The sequence below is a fragment of the Pristiophorus japonicus genome, chromosome 6 (assembly GCF_044704955.1).
Source record: "Pristiophorus japonicus isolate sPriJap1 chromosome 6, sPriJap1.hap1, whole genome shotgun sequence".
In the NCBI taxonomy this organism is placed as follows: Eukaryota; Metazoa; Chordata; class Chondrichthyes; family Pristiophoridae; genus Pristiophorus; species Pristiophorus japonicus.
The window spans coordinates 175,359,946-175,383,652 of NC_091982.1; the positions used below are offsets into that span (position 1 = coordinate 175,359,946).

Genomic DNA, 23,707 nt, shown 5'->3' on the forward strand with positions numbered 1-23,707 from the left:
AGGTCAGCAAGCACAGCAGTGATGCGTGAGCGGGGCTTGGCGCTGGATAAGCTACGGGTATACGGGTAGCAGAGTTCAGGATGAACTTGAGTGGAGACCAGTGGAGAGAGCTTTGAAGTAGCCGAGTCGGGAGGTGACATAAGCAAAGATGAGGGTTTCCACAGGAGGTGGACTGAGGTATGTGCAATGTCATGGAGATGGTAATTAGGCTGCTTTTGTGAAGGAAAGGACATGGAGTGCAAAGCTGTGATCTTGATCAAATAAGGCTCCAAAGTTATTAATGGTCTTGTTCAATTTGTGACAGTGGCTGGGGCTGGGAGCGTAACTGAAGGCAAGGGGACAGAGTTCGTAGCGGGGGCTGATGGCTTTTGTCTTGCCAATGATTCTATAAGATCATTGGGGAATTCCGGAGGCATCAGTACAGGGGTGGGAAGAGATGCCATTGGTGGAGATGCTCCAGCTATGATTGTATAGGTAAGAGTAGAACCAAGTGAGGGCCATCCCACAGAGCCGATCATGGAGGTGAGGTGTTGGAGGATGGTGTGGATGACTGTCAAAGCTGCAGCTGTTGAGGAAGGGTAGTGTACCATGGCCCCAGTAATAGAAGGTGCCAGTTGTGGTTGTTGGAGGGACAGAAACCTGATTGGAGAGCTTCAAATGGAGTTGGGGGAGAGATGGACATGGATTTGAGAGGAAAGGGATGTTGCAGTCTCTGGGAGTTGTTTGCAAGATATGAGGGGGCCAAAGGTTTTTTTTGAAGGAGGTGGGATGGGGAGTGATGACAGCAGTTTGGGAAGGAAAGACCACAGTATCGGAAGAGATACCGTTTACCATGTCAGCCAGTTAAGGGTAAAGTTTGGAGGTCAGCAGTTGAATGGGAATGGGATCAAGGAAGCAAGAGCTGGTTTTCATGGACTAGGTCAGCCCTGTCTAGAGCTTAATTTTCCATATACTTCCTGTCATATCTTTTTGAACACACATGGTTTGGTGACCCCTAGTTAAAAAAAACCTGTCCTCACGTGACCAATGCCAGGGGAGATCTGGTAGCATGGTATATATTTTCCTCATACCAGCTGCTTTTTTGTCATTGCAGCTTGATTCCTGCAATTATTCCTTGGTTACACACTATCCACAGTCATCCATGTGACTCATTGCACTGTTGTAGTGTAAAGTAGGTCAGACTGAACTCGAGCAAACTCAGACAAGTTAATTAAAAGCTGTAGCAACATGTCTAGAAAAAGTAGAATCCGAGTAGTGGTAATTCTGTTTTACTGTAAAGCCAGATCTTGGATCTTTTTCTGCACTGAAAGTGTGAACCTTTTGATTATACCCGATTTGCACAGACTACTTATGTTTACTTTTTGTCTTTTAAGTTGTCAGCTCACGTTTGTGGTAAGCAACATGCTCCTGAGATGATATTGAGGAGCTTTGGACTGTAAAGCCAGTAGTATGGGCTATGTTTTAGAATTGGGGGTTCTCGGACTCTAGGTAGTGCTCAAGGTCCTTTAGATTTCTGAATTTCTCTGCACTTGTTGATTTATTAGCATGTTATTTTTGTTGCTGCGTTGTCTAGAAATTTGCAGTGCGAATGTTGTTTTCCTTTGGGTAGTTGATGCTGTCTTTCAGAAGTTAGAACAGGAAGTCTCTGGGAGTAAGTTAATATTTACAGGAGGTCTCCCAAATGGAAAAATTTGAAAACCACTGTCGAACAAGACTGTAAATCAAACTTTTGTTCTAAAAGCTCCAGCTCCAGTTTACATTATTTTGAAAAGTGACATTTTAAATTTGAATAGTTAAATAAAATTTTTTAGCAGGGATCTGTTGCACAAAACAAACTTCACTAGTAGATGAATTGTTTGCATCTCAATTTATGTGTGACAAAAGGCATCAGCTGCCCTTTTCATCTAAAACATGTTATTTTGTAGCCTGATAATACAAGGTATTCTCCATATAATGGGCCCAAATTTCCCCATGAGTCGCACTGTTTTTTTTTGGCGTAACTTGATTTTTCTGGTGTATCTTTAGTTGCAAATATGGCCATTTAATTTGCGCCAGTGTAAGTGAGTTCGTTAGGTTTATGTTAGGTCAGTTTTTTTTTCAAAAGGGGGTGTTCCGAGCCACTTACACCATTTATGCCAATTTGGCCAGAAAAAAGTTGTACTAAACTAACTTAGGGCAGCGTATGTGTCCACTTTTGTCCGCACAGAAAGACCTTGCAGTTAAGGAATCGGTGCAAGTAACCACATTTAAAGCGCCATCAAGCACCAAACAAAGCACAAAAAGTAATAGGCAATTAATTAACAAATAAAATAGCAGGAACCCTGCATTTAAAGCACCAAGACCAAAGTAATAAGCAGCCAATAAATAACAAATAAAAAAAATAGAAGGAACCCTACACCTAAAGCACCAAAATCACTCAGTAAATAACACATTAAAAAAATGGAACTCCTACGTTAGGGAACGCTGTGGGCTGCCGATGAAGGAGCCCATTCGGCCAGGGCTAGGGACGGCGTGCTTCGGCCCCTCCCCCACAGCCTGCAGCGCGCGTTTGCAGAAACGGCCTGCCAGGAGCTACTGCACATGCGTGCAGACTCTAGCGCACATGTGCAGAGGTCCCGGCACTGTTTTCAGCGCCATGACCTGGCTCCGCCCCCAATCCATTGGGCCACGCTGCGCCACGACGGAGGAGAGGCTGGGGAGCGGCTAAAATATGGAGGTCTTTTTTCGGCGCGCTTGGAGATGGGCAAAAGCTCGAATGAGGGTGCCAGAAAAAGAGGTGAGGGAAATTTGGGCCCCATGAGATAGGATGTTGGCGCACCACTGTGCTGTAACCATAATTTTACACAGTTTAAGATACAGTAACTTAGCTTTTATATTTTATGTGCTTACATTCAAGTATTAGAGGAGATTGTTGATCAGTCAGTCTTCTCAATGTCATGATATGCCAGTGTATAAATTATTCAGATGTATTATGGCTAATTTGACAATATCACAGTACACAGAATAATTCTGTTTTTGATGCATTGCACTACTGTTTTGCAGAAAGGATAAAAGAATTGATAATATTGCTATACAGCAGTTCATTGCAAGAAAAGCAGACCTTCTCTTTGCTCCATCATGGAAATCAACAGTCAGTACTGAACTAAATGACGAAGAGACTGAAGGTGATTACGAGTATTTATATAGATGTAGCACATACATGAAGTTGTCTGGACCAGTATTCTTTATCATCTCTTTTTGCAGTCTTGTTTTCTTGAATTGAAAATTTTTTAATGTTTATTCAATTAATTGCTTATAAGAAATGTATACAAATTTGATCAATATTTCAATTAGTAATTTCTTTTCCACTTTCTGAAGAATTGTTACTTCCCTTTTTTTTCTTCCTTCCACTCTCCTTCCAGGCCCTGCACAATTTCCTGACTAAAGGGGTAGATAGACAACCTTTTTCTATACCTCTGCCACCTCTGAGTGAGAAGGTTGTGGGTTCAAGTTCCACTTCAGAGCCTTGAGCACATAATCCAAATTGACACTTCAGTGCAGTACTGAGGGAATGATCTGCTATTGTCGGTGCCAGCTTTCAAATGAGACATCAGCCACCTTAGGTGGCAGATCCTACGGCACTATTTGAAGAAGAGCAAGGGAGTCCTGGCCAAAATTTAATCCTCAGGCAACACCGAAAACAGATGATCTGGTCATTTATTTCATTGTTGTTGTGGTACCTTGCTGTGTGCAAATTAGCTGCCACGTTTTCTACATTACAATAGTAACTACACTACAAAAGTACGTGATTGGCTGTAAAGTACTTTGTGACATCCTGAGGTCATGTAAGATGCTATATAAATGCAAGATATTTGTTTATTTCATTCCTCCTAAACTATTTAAATTGGAAATACTACTGGATATCTGCCATTGCTGGTAATTGAGGCAGTATGGCTTGTCCACCAGCACTCTGACCTTCTACAGGAACATATGCGAAGGTCACTATTGCATCTTGTCATCTATATAAGACCTGGAGAGAAGTGGAACTGGCTGGGTTGAGAGGTTACTGTAATTGTTTAGAAATGTATTTTGGAATAACATTTTTAAATACTTTCAACCAATTAAAGTATGTAACTTCTTGGAATAAATATCATGCCCTTTATTTCATGTATACTTTGTATTAGGGATCCAATGGTTATGGGTTTTGCATTGATTTATGATAGAAAATCAAATATTTGTATATATCTTGATTTTTCCAGATTATTATGCAATTATGCCTCCTCTGGAACAGCTGATGGAGGTTCCAAGTGATGACAAAAGACAGTACTTTTTCCGTGATATTGAACGTGGAGATATTGTGATCGGACGAGTTACGTCCATTCGTGAATTTGGGTTCTTCATAACATTGATCAGTCTTGGAGGAGACCTTGGACGGGACATTGAATCCTTGGAAATAGCAGTAAGATATTGATGCTTATACCTTGTGTTACAGCTATAAAAGTTTAATATTTTGGAAATATCATTAATAGATGGAACTCCATATATTTGAAGGGAAAGAGAATATTCACAGTGACATCACCAGATTTATCCACAATTTGAAAATTGATCTAATTTGCATTCAAGATTCATTTTCCCTCTAACTTGTAATTTTGTACATAACTAGAGGTATAAAAGAATATACGATGAGACTTGTATCCTTTACCTTAACTCATGAGCAGCACAGTCAGAAGCGAGTTATGGTCAGCACAGTGAATCTTCCAGTCGGGGTAAATGGTTATTTGCTGGTTGGCAACCAGTAACTAGTGGGGTGCCGCAGGGATCAGTGCTGGAACCCCAATTATTTACAATTTATCTTAACGACTTGGAAGAAGGGACTGAGTGTAACGTCGCCAAGTTTGCTGATGATACAAAGATGGGAGGAAAAGCAATGAGTGAGGAGGACACACAAAATCTGCAAAAGGACATAGACAGGCTAAGTGAGTGGGCACAAATTTGGCAAATGGAGTATAATGTTGGAAAGTGTGAGGTCATGCTCTTTGGCAGAAAAAAATCAAAGAGCAAGTTATTATTTAAATGGAGAAAGATTGCAAAGTGTCGCAGTACAACGGGACCTGGGGGTTCTTGTGCATGAAACACAAAAGGATAGTATGCAGGTACAGCAAGTGATCAGGAAGGCCAATGGTATCTTGGCCTCTATTGCAAAGGGGATGGAGTATAAAAGCAGGGAAGTCTGGCTACAGCTGTACGAGGTATTGGTGAGGCCACACCTGAAATACTGCGTTGCAGTTTTGGTTTCCATATATACGAAAGGATATACTTGCTTTGGAGGCAGTCCAGAGAAGGTTCACTGGGTTGATTCCGGGGATGACTTATGAGGAAAGGTTGATTAGGTTGGGCTTCTACTCATTGGAGTTCAGAAGAATGAGAGGTGATCTTATTGAAACGTATAAGGTTATGAGGGGGCTTGACAAGGTGGATGCAGAGAAGATGTTTCCACTGATGTGGGAGACTAGAACTAGAGGGCATGATCTTAGAATAAGGGGCCGCCCATTTGAAACAGAGATGAGGAGGAATTTCTTCTCTGAGGGTTGTAAATCTGTGGAATTTGCTGCCTCGGAGAGCTGTGGAAGCTAGGTCATTGAATAAATTTAAGACAGAAACAGACAATTTAATTGAGCGATAAGGGGTTATGGGGAGCGGGCGGGGAAGTGGAGCTGAGTCCATGATCAGATCAGCCATGATCTTATTGAATAACGGAGCAGGCTCGAGGGATCGTATGGCCTACTCCTGCTCCTATTTCTTAAATCATCCTAAGTCTTCTCATCGTGTATCCTTCATATAATGTTTTTCCAAAATTGTATGTTTCTCCCTGGCCTGTAATTATTAAGAGAAAAGTTGCAATTAACTGATTTTTCTTCCGAGAGATGTGAAAGTTTGAAGTTTCTGCACTGATATTTAAGTACACAAAAGCATTATTTAATAAAACAATCTTTTAATTAGCCAAGAACAGTTTTTAGAAAATGCAAAATGCACCAAAGAAAATTGAACAATATATTAATTGCGTGCTTACAATACTGTTATTACAGGCACTTTGTCCTGTAAGAGATCTGCCTTCACATGGAAAGCATGAAGATCCTTTGTCTTACTTTCAAGTGGGAGATCTCGTAAGAGGTACTGAAAGTTGCTATTAGTATTTATTGGAAAATTGTTGTTGACTGGAATGTCTCATCTCAGCTTTCATGCATATATTTTTCTTTAATCTGTTTTCAGTGGTTTTAAAAGATGTTGATCGTTACCATGAAAGGCTTGCTGTAACTTTGCATCCTTCAGCACTTCCAACTCACCTTTCTCATTGGAAATTGGGTGTCATCAGTGGTGAAGATCTTCCTGCATACTACAGGTACAAAAATGCAACAGAGGGAACTCTTCCCCTCCCTCACCTTCACCCCAAATGATAATTAGAAAGCTGATAATTTCAGTTCCACTTTGTTTGAGTGTGTGAAATTTATCTATCTTAAGATTTTGCGTAAGATGTGGGCTGCACTGAAACTTACTATGTGAGCATTTGACATAGGAATTACAGTATTAAAATAACATACAAACAATGGTTTTAGACAAAATTTTAAAAACTGAATTACATATTCCAGAATAACATGATTTAAAAATATCAGTTGAATTGTCTTTTGTGTCTTACTGCCCTCATTAACATTTTTACTCAGCCTTTCCCAAAGCCTGGACTTAGACTTGATATTTTTGCCCAGACCTCTGGCTTCACTAGATGAATGCAGAGAATGTACAGTGTGCACAATTTCTCAGGATCCAACAGGAACATTTAATTGACTGAACTGCTGGAATATTTTTCTTTAGTTTCTACTAGTTTCTGCTCAGAATTTTTTCTCCTTCCCCCTGCTCCCCACACACAAACCTACTTTTTCACTCTCGCCATGTGTTTAATTGCCGCTGTTGGTCCTGTGCGCATCGACTCCGCTGCAGCCCCTCTTGTCATGGCACCGTGGAGGTGCAAAACATGGATTATGTTAACTTATTTTTTTAACAAAATATCCACTCCTACTTTTATTTTGACTAGAAAAAAATAAGTTACCTCTCTCCCATTGAGCCTGCTTTTTATCCCATGTTCCAACCCTTAATAGACATTTAATTATGGTTTTCGCATAATAGACATTTGAAAGTTAAAACAGAATTTCAGTTCAGTACAATTAATCAGTGACCCTAATAATATATTATACATTACATACCATGGGGCCAAGTTTCCACCGACCCTTAGAACGGCGCACCTCTGTGAGGTCTGCCAACTTTTTAGAATAGAAACGGCGCCTATTACTTACCTTCGTATTCTCCACGCATTCCGATTGATCCAGACCCTTGGTGCAGTGCAGCAGAACGCATGAGGGGCGGAGCCAGATCCCGGCGCTGAAAACAGTGCCGGGTCCTCTGCACATGCGCACTAAATTCTGTGTGCGTGTGCTGCAGGTTGTGTGGGAGGGGCCCAAAGCACGCCGCCCCTAGTCCTGACCGAATGGGCTCCCCGCCGCGATCTGCGAGGGAACAGTGGACTGTGAAAGCACAGACGACTATGGAATTTAGCCTCAGTGGGAGTTCAGCCTGATAGTGAATTCAGCACCCAGGTATAGTTGGGCAGGACTTTTTTTTCGATAATTAATACTTGTGCGAAGTGAGTAAGCGGAGTTGGATTCTTGCAAGAGCTTTGTACTAATGAAAATTCAGGCTCACAGGGCAGGCTCGTCTGTTTAACGTTGCCCCCTCCCACTTCCTTTCTCCTCTCTTTCTCCCCCCCCCCCCCCCCCCCACGCCCCATCTCCTCTCCTCCTCCACTCTCCCTCTTTCCCCCCCCCCCCTCCCGAACTCCCCCTCCTCCTCCTCTTCCTCTCTTTTCCCTCCTCCTCCTCTTCCTCTCTTTTCCCTCTTTCCCTCCCCCTCTCTTCTCCTCCCCCCTCCCCTCTCCTCTCCTCCCCCCCTCCTCTCCTCTCCCCGCGGCCCCCCTCTCCGCCTTCCCCTCCGCCCCTTCCTTCTCCTCTCCCCGCCCCCTCCTCCATCTTCCATCTGACAGTGCAACACTCCCTCATTACTGAACTGAAGTGTCAGCGTAGATTGCATACTCCAGTCTCTGGAGTCGGCTTGAATCCACAATCTTCTGATTCAGAGGCATGCGTGCTACCACTGAGCCAAGACTGACTCCTAAACTACAGAAATGCAAGCTTAACATCCAGTACTTTCCACAGATAATTCCTCTTCCAAAGTGAGCCTAGACAGTGAGTGTGTCAGCAGTGAATCGCTGAGAATTAGGACGAGGAAGAAATGTCAAATCCTTAGTATCTATTTCTCAGTACTACACTGGGTCATGCATTATGTGACAAGAATTTGCTTCTCACTTGTTTGATGTGCAGTTTGAGGTAAGTTGATGTACTTTTCTAGTGTCTTATCCCAGCAGTCGTGTTCCTGGTCTAACTAGTACAAAGGTGCTGACAACCACATTTCTAACCTGATTCCTATTGCTGCTTTTATCTTTTTAAAAATATTTTGGTTTCTGTCTACAGGCGCAATTCAACTCTCGGCAATCAAGGTGCAGAAACATATGACACAGTTTTACACCGCACACTTGGATTTGCTAATCCATCAACTGTTGAATATTTGCTGGGCAAACTTGGAATTAGTGAAATTGAGTCACCATCTCTGATGAGAGGATTGCAGAGGTGAGGTTTTCAGCAATGCTATACTTTGAGGCTGAGTTTCAAGAGTTGCATTGTCTGAAGTAACTCGATCAATTTAGAATTGCAACATATTTTCAGTACCAAATGTTTAGCAATCTCTGATCTTCCAATCCAACTTCACCAAAATCTTTAATAAAAACAAAATGCTGGAAATACTCAGCAGGTCAGGTAGCATATGTGGAGAGCGAAACAGTTAACGTTTCAGGTCGATGATCCTTCTTTAGAACTGGAAAATGTTAGATATGTAACAGGTTTTAAGCAAGTGCAGAGGCAGGGAAAGGGGGGAGGGGAGGAAAGAAAAAAAGGGAAGGTCTGTGATAGGGTGGAGGGTAGGAGAGATTAAATGACAAAAGGTATGATTGTACAAAGCAAAAGGAGACAGTAGGGGGGGGAAGTAAAGAAACAAAAGATGGGTCTAGAAGAGGTGTAAATGGGAATAGAAAATCATCAATAGCTGCCATCTGAAAAAAATCGGTGGGGTGAAGGAATGGAGAATTTGGGAGGCAGTATAAGGCTGGGGATATTTTTAATGTTGGAAAAGAGCCAGCTGGTCAAAAGGAGGATCCAATGGGTTGCTGGGAGCTTTTTGAACTTTAAAATGTTAAAAATTTGCTTTTCACCTGATAAACTGCAACTTGTGTGAAACCCTCAGTGACTATATTCTTACTGTGGTCTCGCATGTAGAGCCAAAATCATAAACCATTTTGGTGTCTACTGTACATGCTGCTTTGCTACAAAGCCAAAACTATTTAGTAGCCATGCAAAATGTACAATTTAAGTAGCAAATTGCTTCTAATTTAACAGGTTGTTTAACAATTCTGCAGTGATTCTCTTGGATTTAACTGATACTTAACAAAGTTGTGACTACTTTCTGATTTTTTTGATCACTTTAGAACTAACATTTGAAACTTCTCTCACTGATTTATACTTGTTATTTTACAAGCTTTCAAGATCACCCCAAACTGATTGGATAACTTTTGCCTTACTGGTTCTGGAACCCTAAAATAACATGACCATTACTTTCAAGTATGAAGTTTGATTCTTTTCTTCTTTTAACAGCAAAAACTTTATAGGAGATGATTCTGCTGCAGCCTTAAGGAAAAAACAGTCAGCATCTTGGGCATTAAAGTGGTATGTATTTACAATTTAAAAAATTGAAAACCAAGTAGTAATTGTGATGATTTTACTAAAGTAGGAAACAAACAGTTATGTGGATTTGACTACCAATGAGGAAAACAGACATATGTTTGTAAATTATTCTTTTGGTTACAGAATGTTCTGGTTGATTATAGCCTCAGATCCAATAATGCAGATAGACAATTAAACGGAAAGGGTATTCTTGGTTATTACTTGCTGTCTTGTTTTAGAATTGCTGGTTAGAGACCACTTGAGAGCATACATACTGTCAAACTCAACTAGTGTAATATCTTGAATAGGAACAGTGAGCGGTAGGCAATTCTGTCCATTCATGGGGCTCAATTTTCCCCAATGCCGTTTTTTGGCGTACTGCAAGAGATACGCCCGTTTTTTGGGGCTCCGACTAATCCAAAAAAATAACTCGCAAGTTTCCTCGTTCTATTTTTTGAATTTAGCGCCATGCAGCCTGTCCTTTTAGCTTTGCGGGGTGGAGCCTAATGTCTGTGCCGAAAAAAACGATGTCATCCCCCCTTCTGTGCATGCGCGGAGAAAAAAAAGTTTTTTGACGTGATTGTTATGAGCGTGCATGCCCAGTACAGTTCCCGGTCTGCATTCAGCCATTTTTGAAGAGCCATTAATTCTCATTGGAAAAATCGGAGCTGCAATACAATATGCAACATGGCTCAAGGACCAAGAATTTCTTACAGGATGAAGTGGAGGCACTAATTACTGTAATTGAGGCTAGATGGCACAAGCTGGACACCAGCAGAGGTCACATAAAAGTTTCACCAAAAGAAATGAAGAAATGCTGGAACAAATTTGCAGAAGATTACTGTGCAATGGTGACCACCCCGAGGTCTGGAGGCCAGTACAAAAAGACCTTGGTCAAGTAGTTAGTGTAAGTAATATTTTAATTTATTCACTGGAATTACAATTGTAAATGTGACCATCTGTATATGTCCCACCCAGTAGAAAGGCACCATTTCTAAAAAGTTATATTTTCATCTTTGCAGAGGAAGATGGCACACAATAAAGGGGAAAGAACTCGATTGGGAGGAGGCCTGGCAAATCTGTACCCACTGACACCCTTGGAAGACAGGGTCGCTGCTTTGATGAGCCCTGAATGGGGAAAAGCAACCACCACTGTACAAGCTGGGCTCACACTCGAGGGAGAGGGTGAGTCCTGCAAATTCCACAGTCTGGCTTTGCTAAATGTTAAGTACTGTGCGGGCTAGCCATGCTTCAGTTCATGGGGATGTCTCCGTTACCTAAGCTTTGGTTGATGCAATGTGTTATTCTTCGTGGTCCTTCAAATGAGCCTCCTGCCTGCGCTGTGTGTGCCTACTCATGCCACCTCTGCTACTAACCATTTGTCTGTTCTGGTATATTTTGCACAACTTGAGGCCAACCCTGATGAGGCTGAAGCCGATGCAGAAGAAGATTCGGATGTGGGCGAACCTGAAGAGGCGAACACCTTCCAGACCAAGAGCATGAGGGTGAGAGGGAGGTGATGGATGAAGCCTCCACTGCTGTACTCACTCTGGAGGAGTTGCAGGTGCTACCCATTAAGGTGCCAGCCCCTTTCCTGAGTGGTACCAGTGTTGGTGGGACATTCCATGGTTTCCCACAGTCCGAGGCTGGGGATTCCAGTGGGGTGCAGCGAGACACACCCAGGGCCTCACTGCCTGAGGCTGCGGGTCCCAGTGGGATGCAGCAAGGCACATCCAGGGCCCCACCGTCCGAGGCTGTGGGTCCCAGTGGGATGCAGCGAGCCACATCCAGGGTGAGATGGGGAAGGAGAGCTCGACAGCGCTCTCCTGAGGTGCAGGATCTAACAGATGTAGTGCAGATGATGGCAATGAGTGCGGAGAGCATTGACCTTACCCGATCACTCCTGGACACCAACAGTGGGGTGGGCGATGAGGTATCGGGAGAAGTAACAACTGTCTGACGAGAAATGGGAACGCTGTCTGTGCACATGAGGGAGGGAATGTCGCAGGAAGGTGGAACACTGCCGGTGAACACGAGGGAGGGAATGTCACAGGTAGCTAATACACTGTTCACGAACATGAGGGAGGGAATGTTGGAACTAGGTGAGACACTGCCCGGGCACATGAGGGAGGGAATGTCGGAGTTAGCTGCTGCAATAAGGGAACACGACCAGACCCCGTGCCCATTGACAGAATCAGCTGCCACTCCCACTCCAATTCCCCAGACCAGCCTCTGAAGAGGCCCAAGCCGGGTCTTCCACACTACCGCCTGTCCCCTCTCGCCCCCCCCCCAAATCAAGAAGTGCGCATTACCCGGATGTTCGAAAGAATATGCTCGGTACCAACCCAAGAAACGCTGCCCACCGCCTGTGGGCAGGGGTGGAGTCAACAAGACCAAGTGCAGCGGGCGGTCGTAGAATAAGGTGGAGGAGAGATGGGTGCAGCTGTTCTTTGCTGTTGTTGTTATTGTTGTTACAGTTGTAACTGTTCTCAAATTAAAAGTTTTTTTGTAAGTTTATGTAAATTCACAAATTTCAAAGTTTAAGTGATCTTAACTAAAAACAATGTTTGATACAAGAATATTTTTTATTAAAGTTAAGCTAAGTACAAACAAATGTTAAACTTTTGAATAAAATATATTTTAAATTATAACGGAATCATTTCCATTTTTTGTTATGTTATTAATACAACTTTTTGAAGTCGAGTAATTTGCATTATTTTTCCATTAACACAACACAACATTACGGAACAGGTCCAACCAGTAAACATGGTCTATTTGGAATAGTTGCCGCTGAGCTTTCAGGCAGCAAAGCATTCATGGATGAGCTGCTGGTGCAAGGCTCGAGCAAACGTTAAAGGGGTACGACGGCCCGCCCTCCTCTGCCGTCGTGCTCCAGGTTCAGGTACTTGCATGGCTTCCTTGTTGTCGTCCTCGTCATCTGCATCTTCCTCCTCATTATCAGTCACTCTCACCTCAGATGGGTCTTCTACTACCAGCTGCTGCTGCCTCATGATGACTAAGTTATGCAGCATGCAGCACACAACAGTGAACTGACCAACAATCTCGGGGGAGTATTACAAGTAGCCTCTGGAATGGTCCAGGCATCAGAAACGCTGTTTCAAGATGCCAATGGTCCTCTATAATGCTGCGCGTCGCAATGTGCAACACGTTGTATTCCCGGTCAGCTTCCGTCCGATTTACGCATAGGGGCATCATGAGCCAGGTGGCGAGGCCATACACTTTGTCTCCCAGTAGCCAGCTCTGCCCTTCTGGCTGCTGCTGAACCATGGCAGATATAGCGCGCTCGCACAGGATGAATGCATCATGGGTGCTCCCAGCGTATTTTGAATCAACTGACATGATGCAATGCATGTTATCACACATGAGTTGCACATTAACGGAGTGGAAGCCTTTTCTGTTTCTGTACATCTCGGAATCCTCCAAAGGTGCTCGCAAGGCGACGTGAGTACAATCAATGCAGCCCTGTACCTTTGGGAAGCCAGCAATCCTGGAGAAGCCCACAGCCTTTCGCGCATTGCCTGGGCAGTCATGGGGAATTTTATGTAGTCATTCCTCCAGGCATATAGTGCAGCAGTCACTTGCCGAATGCAAATATGTGTTGCTTGTTGAGAAATGGCGCACACACCCCCAGTTGTGGCCTGGAACGATCCAGATGCATAGAATGAAAGTGCAGCTGTAACCTTCACTTCAGCTGACAAAGCAGTCCTGATGCTTCTAGGTTGCAGGTCTACTTTTACTAACTCACCAATCTCTGTTACAACTTCTTTGCGGAAATGAAGCCTTCTCACACAGTCTGCATCACTCGGGTGCAGGTACGAACGCTTGTCTCGATATACCCGACGTGGGTAAGGCTTCTTGCCCATCACCCTACGTGCTCTGAGGTTCATCATGCGATGACATCGAATCAATAGTCTCCTCCGCAGCACCATCATGCAGAAGGCTTGCACGAGGTATGACATTGTCAGTATTGTCCCCATGATTAAATTGTACCTTTGCAAGAAGCTCAACATAGCAGGACAAGCTTCTGTGTTGTGTCTTTACCCAAAGTCAACGCCCTAGTATGGACCACACCCAGGTCTGGGCATGTGCGATAGGCTTGCTTAGATCGGGAAACTCCCCCCCCCCCCCCCCCCCCCCCCCGGACTTCATTTGATGCTGTTGCTGTATAGTGTAAGGATTCTCATCCCTTCAGTTTGGCTTCCGCCCCCCCCCCCCCCCCCCGGGCTTCTTTTGAACTCTGTCAGGGCGAGGGACCGATTCTGCTGGCCAAAGCTCCGACCCTCGAGCCCGGTTTGGAGATGTTCGGTGGTGGCGTGGCATTTTGGGGAAAAAAAATCCCAAATTAAAGAATTGCATTGAACTTCCATTTTCTGCATTTTAAGTTTGAAAAAAATTAAGCTTCATGAAGCATATTGAATTTGTTCTTGACTCCCTCCAAAACTTTGCTTAAAAACAATGGCATCTTTCTGCGTTGATTTTTTAATGTGCCCAGAAGTTTTTTTGGGAGTGGTCACATATGCCGTTGTCCTTGGAAAAATGTAAGTTGGTCAAACTTGCCTAAATGTGAAAAATTGGCGCAGACATCAGGTTACACCCCATGGTGCAAAAAAAAATACTAACCTTAAAAAAAAAAAGCGTAACTAACTGAGTTACGTTGGCGCACAATCTTTGGGGAAACTTGGATTTTTAAAATTTAGGCGAAAAAAACGGCACAAATCACTGGGGAAAATTGAGCCCATGATGTGTATGAAGGAACTCTATGCAAAATGTCTGCTCTCACTCACCTGTAACCATCTGTTCAACACAACTCCAAGGGATGAGTTAAACACTCCAAGTGTACAGATGTCTCCCTTTGTTACTTTGAGAGATTGTAGAATAATTGAGTGGAACTCCTTTAAGAGTATAGCTTCTTGCATATTTTGTGTTAATACTGAATTTTTTTGGAATTTGTTTACTTACATAAGAACATAAATAGGAACAGGAGTAGGCCATATGACCCCTCGAGCCTGCTTCACCATTCAATAAGATCATGGCTGACCTGATCATGAACTCAGCTCCATTTCCCTGCTCACTTCCCATAACCCCTTATCCCCTTATCGTTTAAGAAAGTCCATTTCTGTCTTAAATTTATTCAATGTCCCAGCTTCCACAGCTCTCTGAGGCAGTGAATTCCACAGATTTACAACCCTCTGAAGAAGAAATTTCTCCTCATCTCAGTTTTAAAAGGGCGCAGCCCCTTATTCTAAGATCATGCCCTCTAGTTCTCGTCTCTCCCATCAGTGGAAACATCCTCTCTACATCCACCTTGTCAAGCCCCCTCGTGATCTTATACATTTCGGTAAAATCACCTCATTTTTCTGAATTCCAATGAGTCGAGGCCCAACCTACTCAACCTTTCCTCATAAGTCAACCCCCTCATCTGCGGAATCAACCTAGTGAACCTTCTCTGAACTGCCTTCAAAGTAAGTATATCCTTTCGTAAATATGGAAACCAAAACTGCACACACTATTCCAGGTGTGGCCTCACCAATACCCTGTATAGCTGTAGCAAGACTTCCCTGCTTTTATACCCCATCCCCTTTGCAATAAAGACCAAGATTCCATTAGCCTTCCTGATCACTTGCTGTACCTGCACAAGTATCCCCGGGTCCCGCTGTACTGCAGCACTTTGTAATCTTTCACCATTTAAATAATAACTTGCTCTTTGATTTTTTTTCTGCCAAAGAGCATGACCTCACACTTTCCAACATTATACTCCATCTGCCAAATTTTTGCCCACACACTTAGCCTGTCTGTCGTTTTGCAGATTTTTTGTGTCCTCCTCGCATTGCTTTTCCTCCAATCTTTGTATCGTCAGCAAACTTGGCTACGTTACACTCAGTCCCTTCTTCCAAGTCAATACAGATTGTAAATAGTTGGGGTCCCAGCACTGATCTCTGATACTGATTGCCAACCTGAGAATGAACCATTTATCCCTACTCTCTGTTTTCTGTTAGTTAGCCAATCCTGTATCCATGCTAATATATTATCCCCAACCCTGTGAACTTTTATCTTGTGCAGTAACCTTTTATGTGGCACCTTGTCAAATGCCTTCTGGAAGTCCAAATACACCACATCCACTGGTTCCCCTTTATCCACCCTGTTCGTTACATCCTCAAAGAATTCCAGCAAATTTGTCAAACATGACTTCCCCTTCATAAATCCATGCTGACTCTGCCTGACCGAATTTTGCTTTTCCAAATGTCCTGCTACTGCTTCTTTAATAATGGACTCCAACATTTTCCAAACCACAGATGTTAGGCAAACTGGTCTATAGTTTCCTGCTTTTTGTCTGCCTCCTATTTTAAATAGGGGTGTTACATTTTCAGTTTTCCAATCTGCTGGGATGTTCCCAGGATCCAGGGAATTTTGGTAAATTACAACCAATGCATCCACTATCCCTTGCAATATTTGAGTGATTGTTTTAAGTTGCTTGTAATGATTATTTATAAACTTTGCCACAGCTATAAAAGGATATGGAAATGCAGTTTTAAATGAATAATCCAGAATGTTATTCAGTGGCTTTGTCCTTTAGAATTTGTGCAGAATAAATGCGACTTTAATAAATCCCGAGCTTTGGTGGTATTCCTAAAAGAAATTGTTAAACTGTGCACGCTATTTGGACCTGTCCTCGTCACCCCATTACAGAGGCTGAGTTTTCAAACCAGGCTTTTCATAGCCCAAGGGTCATTGCATCAGCGGTCAATGCACTTGAAGTTTGGAAGTGTCGATTTTTAAGTAAATTTATTAATCACTCTTAAATGCATCTGTAACCTATGACATCAGAGCTGCTCTCTGATGCAAAGGAAGATGACAGGTTCTGGAGGCGAGTAAATTTAGCATTTGAAGCTATGAATTTTTAACATCACAATGCAGAGTACTTTATATTAAAGCTTATAAAGTGCTTTATCCTCCCATTTGAAACATTTTTATTTATTCTGATGAAACTTTATCTGATAATGAACCTATTATCATCTGTATTAGTATGGAAAGGCGGGATGGAGGGGCGTGAAATCTTTTCATTTTTGGATTTTAATTAAAGTTACAGATTGTAGCTTTTAAATTTTAGTTGCATTTTTGTGCTCATCAGAGTGGAAGATATCTGGGAAATAGAGCACTTTCCCATCAACCACATCAAACCTGCCCCAGTCAGGTAAGGAATAGCCAGAAACAAAGTAAAGTGATCGCTACAGTATTCCAAACAATGTGCGTTTTTCTCAACCTGAAAGCACTATCTTAATACACCAGTGTGACATTTTAACTTCTCAGACTAGCCATCCTTATAATGACTTCCTTGTCTGAGATTGCCAATTTTGTGGTAAATCTTAGAATACACATTGTGCAATGAAGAAAGACCATGAAGCTCATTCCCTTCATGGAAGGCATTCAATTTGCGTTGTCCTGGAATAGACCTAGCCTCTTCAGTTTTGTGAGGGAAATAATTATGTAAAAGTAATAATGTGAAATTCCAGGATATTACATCCATAGTATTCAACTTTGAGGAATTGGGTTTCACAAATCGTACATCCATGGTCCTAACAACAAAGAACCATTGTGTTCTGTTAAACTTCTGATTATCTTCCATCTCTTCTGTACCAGATATTTATTCAACTAATTTCTTAAGCCAATCAGTGTAGTGCTAACTGCTTTTAATGGGGGTTTGTTCCACATACCCACTTCTTCTCATCTCAGTCTTGAAAATATTTATACAGTCTACTTTTAATTTGAAGTTTTTTTTGAGGAAAGGAAATGTTATCCAACAGTTCAAACTAAGCAATTTTAAAATGAAACAAAATCAGAACACTACAGGAACTACACTACAAAAAATGTCAAAGCATCAGAACAGATGTTGTCTGTGATCTAAACTTGAGCACTATACAAGCTGTGCAATGCAAAGTTCAGTTAATTCACAAAATACACGAAATATGGTTTGGTTCCATTGTCCACGATTGTCCACAAAGTGTTAAGCACTGAGAAAAGTTCCATTGGCAGTTGTTGGCCACTTCCTGAGTAATTGCATAGAATTGGATATTGTGGCCATGGTGTTTGCTGGTTCTTGTACTTCCATTTGTTTGTTGAATCTTGCTTGTTTGGGCCTCTTACTCACTCTGTCACACTAACAACAGCATCCTTCACACAGCATCAGTAATTTTGGCAATCCGTCTGTTGGGACTTCCTTATCAACACCGGCAATGGATTCAACCCCCCCCCCATGTCTACTAGCAGTTGCGACAGAGAACTCTTGTGCCCTGTGGTTCAGTGTTTCAGAATCAGTAGTTGGTGCCTGTGTGGGACCCTTGACTGCTAGATACAGCTACTTCCTCTGCTGATGGGAAGAAATAGATTCTGCTTTAAGAGGCAAGCGCCTCACATGACCCATTGCTTGTCAAAGTGACGCAGCAACTCCTGAAAAAGAGCACCAGTCGCCAACGCCTTTTTGTTGTTTCTGTAGATTAGAGGCAGAATAGCAACACCATACAAACATTGCATGTTTTTGGAATTCACAATCACTCGCGGCTTTCCTTTTAATCAGTAATGGTCATGTAAACCACGGCGATAATTTATTTTACTGCTGCTTTACTTTTTTCCATTTCTGAACATTTTCAGTCAAAGCTAGCATTCATCATGTAAAAATCTTAGTTTTATCAGCATTACAAATGTCAAGAATTTTACCTTGCACCTAGTTGTTCACACTTTGGCCGCGATTTCGCCATGCGGCAGGACCGATGCGGCCGCGGTAAGTGTTGAAAGCTCGCTCCCGATTTCGAACCCGCTCTCTCTCCAGAATCTTCCCATGATGGGGCTTGTTTAGCCCGCCCTGCGGGCATCATCAGCCGGTTTCCTTAAAGGGACCATGGCCACAATGGTTTTGACAGTTTTTCTGTCAGTGTCCTGCAGCATTGCAAACACTGAGAAGCACTGCACAGAGGTGCATGGCTGCATCCAGGCTCCCTCATTACTCCATCCAGATGGTTATGAAGGGAGTCACCACGCAGGGAGGTCCTCTTCCCTCCCCATGGGCGGAAGGGACTTCCCAGGACACCAATGCAGCCTGGTTGCACATTGCACAGGAGGGCACAAGAAAGGACGTCAGGAGGACCAAGCTGCAGTGGCACAAACTCTTCAATGATCTCAGCAGATCATGAAATGTTACTACAAAGCCACACTCAACCTCATCCTGCTGTGCCACTCATCACATCCCCATCACTCTGCCTTCCCTACTCTACCCCTGCACATCCTTTCTCACACCAACTTACCATGCGCCTCCACTCATCCCTCTCTCTCTCTCTCTCTCTCTCTCTCTTCCCCCGCCCCCCCCCCCCCTCCCCTCCATCTACATTATCAGTTCCCCATTTCACTAGCTATCCCTCACACTCCCCCTCGTTCTTATCGAATCATACCAACTAACAACACAAGGGTTCTTTAGCCAATGTTCAAGTATAGTTAATGTTGATATAGTGTCAAACATTAAAATCTTTATTTTCAAGACTTTGTGTTCTTGGACAGATTTGTGAGCACCTTTTGAAAGTGGCTTAGTGAGTTGTTGTGAATGGTGAGACAAGGGTACCCTTCACAATGGTGATGAGTGTGAAAGGAATGGGTTGGATATTGCAGGGATGCTTTATGGAGCTGGTCTGGGGTGGTGCCAGTCTGGCGCATCATGTGGCAGTCAGGGTGTACAGCATGAAATGAAGTAAAAGTGCCATGGTGAGGCCATCACTGGCATTCCGGGCAGCATTGTGGTTGGGTTCTCGTGTACTGTGCAGCATCGGGTGATTGTGAAGAAGGTTGCTGTTGTTGGTAGTGATGCTGGTGTGTTCAGTGATGTCGGCGTTGAGGCTGATTCTAACGACCAAAGGTGAGATTTTTTTCAAGGGCACTGATGCTGTTGGAATAGATGGCAGGTGAGATTGAGATGACAGAAGCACCCTGTCACTGTTGAGAGAGATTGCTGCAAGGAAGTGACAGTGAATGGAGAGTTCACTGCAAACACTTCCAAAGTGCATACAGTTCACAAATCATTTCCAAAACCTGAAAACTTCAGCTTTTGACATTGGAAAGTGAACAGCTGTGAAATGGTAGCTTTTATGCCACTTCTGCAGCTGTCAACTAACCAAAGCAATAGAGAGTCACTGAGAACCCAACACACTTATCTGGCATGAAACTTGAGGGACGGCAAAGCCGTCAAAAGGTTGGTAAAATTATGTGCCTGCTTTTAAGCCTCTTAACTAGCACTTAAGTACTTTTAAAATTATGTTAATTACCTGTCAAGCGGCTTGCTGTCGGGTCGGTAGTCCAAACGCCAATCTGACAGCTGAGAAACTCTCACGGAGGCGGGTTCAGAGCGAGATCCCGACCCGCTGTCAATCAAAGCCATTTTGACAGCGGGCCCGTCTCCAAACCCGCTCTTGCAGAGCTGGGAAGATTCCGGCCTTTGTGTGGGAAAGTTTCTTGTGGACTTGGATTTGATTATGTGTTGGTTTGTGAAGTGGCTCATCCATAATGCAGGAACAGGGTCTGTTCCAAATTCTTTGTTCACCTTTTCTAGAAAAAACATAGCTGGATAGCTCAGAAAGCTTAGATGCTGCGGTCTACGTTAACCAAATTCAAATTAAGCACCAGATTTCACTGGTCAGAACTCATTTGGTTAATTCAAATTCTCACCCTAAATGAGAGGTTTGAATATAGCAACACATTTTAGATGAAAGGCATGTTTTTCCACAATTTCAATTTGAATCAACAGAACTCAAATTTAGCAATTTTGAAATAAACAGACTGTCCATATTGTCCAATTCTGCAATCATACCCTAGATTAAATAGCATGTGAACATTTATTATTATTCATGCCTCTCATATCATATGTGCTATGGGTTTTGTCTGCTATAAACTAGAACCTGCCCAAAGACATTGCACAAAGGACCCTTGCATCTAGCAAAGAGTAAATTGTTTCATTATCTCATTTAAGGCAGGTCTCAGTAATCTGATTGATTTAGCACTTCTAGGATGTGGATCTCAGTCCCTGGAAATGTAGCTTTAAAAGATTGATTAGTGAGACATTCTCCATAATATTTATTCTTATACTCAAGAAATTTATATTTAATGAGAATGCTTGCACTTGAAATGTTGCTGTGATATACAGCAGTCTTATTTATGTGACTATTCTCCAAAATGCTGTGGAAGTTATTTAAATCATGTGAAATAGTATGAAGAAATTAATATTTGATTCTGTATTGACTTGGATTTGTGCTTCTTTACCCATAGTGTCAAGACTGGTGTGGACCATTTTAAAGCAGGACGTCATGTAGATGCTATGAATGAGTACAACAAAGCTCTAGAAATTGACAGCAATAATGTTGAAGCTCTTGTGGCTCGTGGTGCTCTGTAAGTATGTAATAGGTTGTAGACGATTGTAGCAATACCTATTTGACCGTACTGATCTTAATACTGTTAAGTCTTTTTAGGAGTCATAGATGTTTATCCTCTGAGCTTTGATAGCTCAGAGGATAAACATACCATGTGGTGTTCTACCAAGCCATGTAGACCATGAAAGTACCAAGTTTGATCCTTGATCTGTGTTGAGTTAACTGTCCTCAGTCAGAATAACACTGAGGAAGACTTGCAATTGGCATGGTGTCTTTGGTTTAGAGAGGCCGGGATTTCTGCTGCTAATTGCGACTTAATGACTCTTGTTTGAAGTATGCACATGCGTGAAAATGGAATTGGGCTCAGCTGTGCTGATCCCATGGTTCAATAGTCCACTGGCACCTGCTGTCCAGATTTTCACTTGAATGGCCACTCGGTTGAGATATTGAAAGGCCGCTGGAAGATGTAGAATCATACCCAACATAAATTACACTCCAAGTGAGGATGGGTAAGGGTGAAAAGCAGGAAGAGAAAAAGAATCTCAATTGCACACATAGTTTGGGTCTAGTATTTCTACAATTGTGGTTGAACAAATCATGCTTTGAGGGGCTTAGAAATTCCCTAACCGTTTGCAATCTTTGAAAATTAATAATGTATGCTCCAATTAAAAGTAATATATTTCACTCAAACTTTGATGTTGGGAATTTGCCTTTTAATTTGGTGAAGTAGTTTTGGTTAAACCTCTTGTCATGAGTGTTCCTCGTGATGATTGGAGAGTCCAAATAACCTGAAGCACTCCTCCTACTCTTTTTTTTCTTAAAACATTTCAACTTTAGATGTGAGATTAGTGAGTACAAGTAATTCATCTCCATGGATTTTGTTAACGTTTGTTCTTTTTTAAATTTTAGCTATGCAACAAAAGGAAGTCTAAACAAAGCTATTTCTGACTTTGACTTGGCTTTGGAGACCTGTCCAACACACAGGAACGCAAAGAAATATCTCTGTCAAACTCTAGTGGAAAGAGGAGGCCAGTAAGTGCAAAATAGATAGAATAACTGTATTTAATAAAACACATTGTACTAGTCAATTTCTCATGACATTGTACACAAGGAGTCAAAAACAAGAATACTCTTCACATGAGAAGCAAGTTTGAGGACAGGGAGGTTAATTTGGCTACAGCAGACATGCAATTAGTCTCCATTTTAAAATCATACATTCTGTTGTTTTTTTTTTATATAACACTTTGATTTTATGTTATTTATAGTTGAGTAGCGCAATTTGGCAAGTAGAGAAGTAGCGTTGGCTTAGCATAGGAGCTTTTCAGCAGTTGAGCCTGAGTAGCTCACAGTTGAAAAACTGAAGTTATAGTGCCATCATTGGTTGGAGGATGTAATTACAGTGAAACAAGTTTACAGAGGCAGTTTCTGTTATAAATGTGGGTGTAGAAATTTATAATGGTAGAAGCTGACACAAGAAGATATTAAAATTTGAGCATACTGTTGATTGCATGGTCAAGATTGTGGAATAATAAATATTTTGATTTGAATAATTAGTAACTGGAACGAGTTTCCTCACAGAAACATGTGTTGATTGCTGAATCTTTGGTATAGTGTCCATAGTGTCAGTTATTAAACCTGTTCTCTGCTACTCGCTTTGCTAAATATCTGCTTTCCCATACTTGTGTGCTATAAAGAACATTACAAAATGACATTAAATACTCCTTTGTATCTTGGTGTTCAACAATATTTTTCATGATACAAAGTGCTCAAAGTTCCAATATATACAATCACTTTTTAAAGGTGGTGGTCGTTTCTTTTAGCTTTGAAATATGAATTGTAATTTCTTTACACTTTAGCTTGGAGAAGGGAGGAAAGGAAGGAAAACAAACTTATATGGTGAAAAGCAAATTCAAGTAAAATGTCTGCAGTGGGTCGTTGCAGACTATCAAAGGATTAGACTTGTGTCCACTGATGTTGGAAAAACATGTGTAAATCAACACTGTTAAGAGTTATAGTGTTAATTATCCTACTGACCTCCAAAATAATTTCAGGATCTCTGCATTTGCTCAGAGTAGTAACAGTATGAAGTTTAGTTTGCTGTGATATCTTTGGTTGGAGCATCTGTTTAATGGTTATGCCTTGCTCACTGTCACTTTAAATTGTAATTTAGTGTTTCCTGAAATTCTGTGTTTAGGAAAGGAATTGATTGTGATAACTTCCTGATGGCTCTTAAAAATCTTTTTAACAGGTTAGAAGAAGAAGAAAAGTTGGCGAATGCTGAGAATTGCTACAAGAAAGCACTGAATCTAGATGAGACTTTTGGTGAGGCAGAGGAAGCTTTACAGAAATTAAAAAAACACATGCAGGTGATTTACTGGGTTCAGTATTATGCTCAAACAATATTGTTGCTGTTTCTTATGTGCCTCA

At 42.1% G+C, this 23,707-nt stretch overlaps 1 protein-coding gene across 6 annotated transcripts in view; it reads left to right on the forward strand.

Annotated features, from left to right (window-relative positions):
* ttc14 (tetratricopeptide repeat domain 14) overlaps positions 1 to 23,707 on the forward strand; it is a 72,742-nt gene that overhangs the window by 3,560 nt on the left and 45,475 nt on the right. For all 6 annotated transcript variants that reach the window (XM_070883418.1, XM_070883419.1, XM_070883422.1 and 3 more), the window contains exons 2-10: positions 3,043 to 3,164; positions 4,239 to 4,438; positions 6,066 to 6,150; positions 6,250 to 6,379; positions 8,556 to 8,711; positions 9,789 to 9,860; positions 21,180 to 21,299; positions 22,190 to 22,312; positions 23,529 to 23,646. In XM_070883418.1, the coding sequence (XP_070739519.1) occupies positions 3,043 to 3,164; positions 4,239 to 4,438; positions 6,066 to 6,150; positions 6,250 to 6,379; positions 8,556 to 8,711; positions 9,789 to 9,860; positions 21,180 to 21,299; positions 22,190 to 22,312; positions 23,529 to 23,646 (1,126 nt within the window). The remainder of the gene's footprint in view (positions 1 to 3,042; positions 3,165 to 4,238; positions 4,439 to 6,065; positions 6,151 to 6,249; positions 6,380 to 8,555; positions 8,712 to 9,788; positions 9,861 to 21,179; positions 21,300 to 22,189; positions 22,313 to 23,528; positions 23,647 to 23,707) is intronic.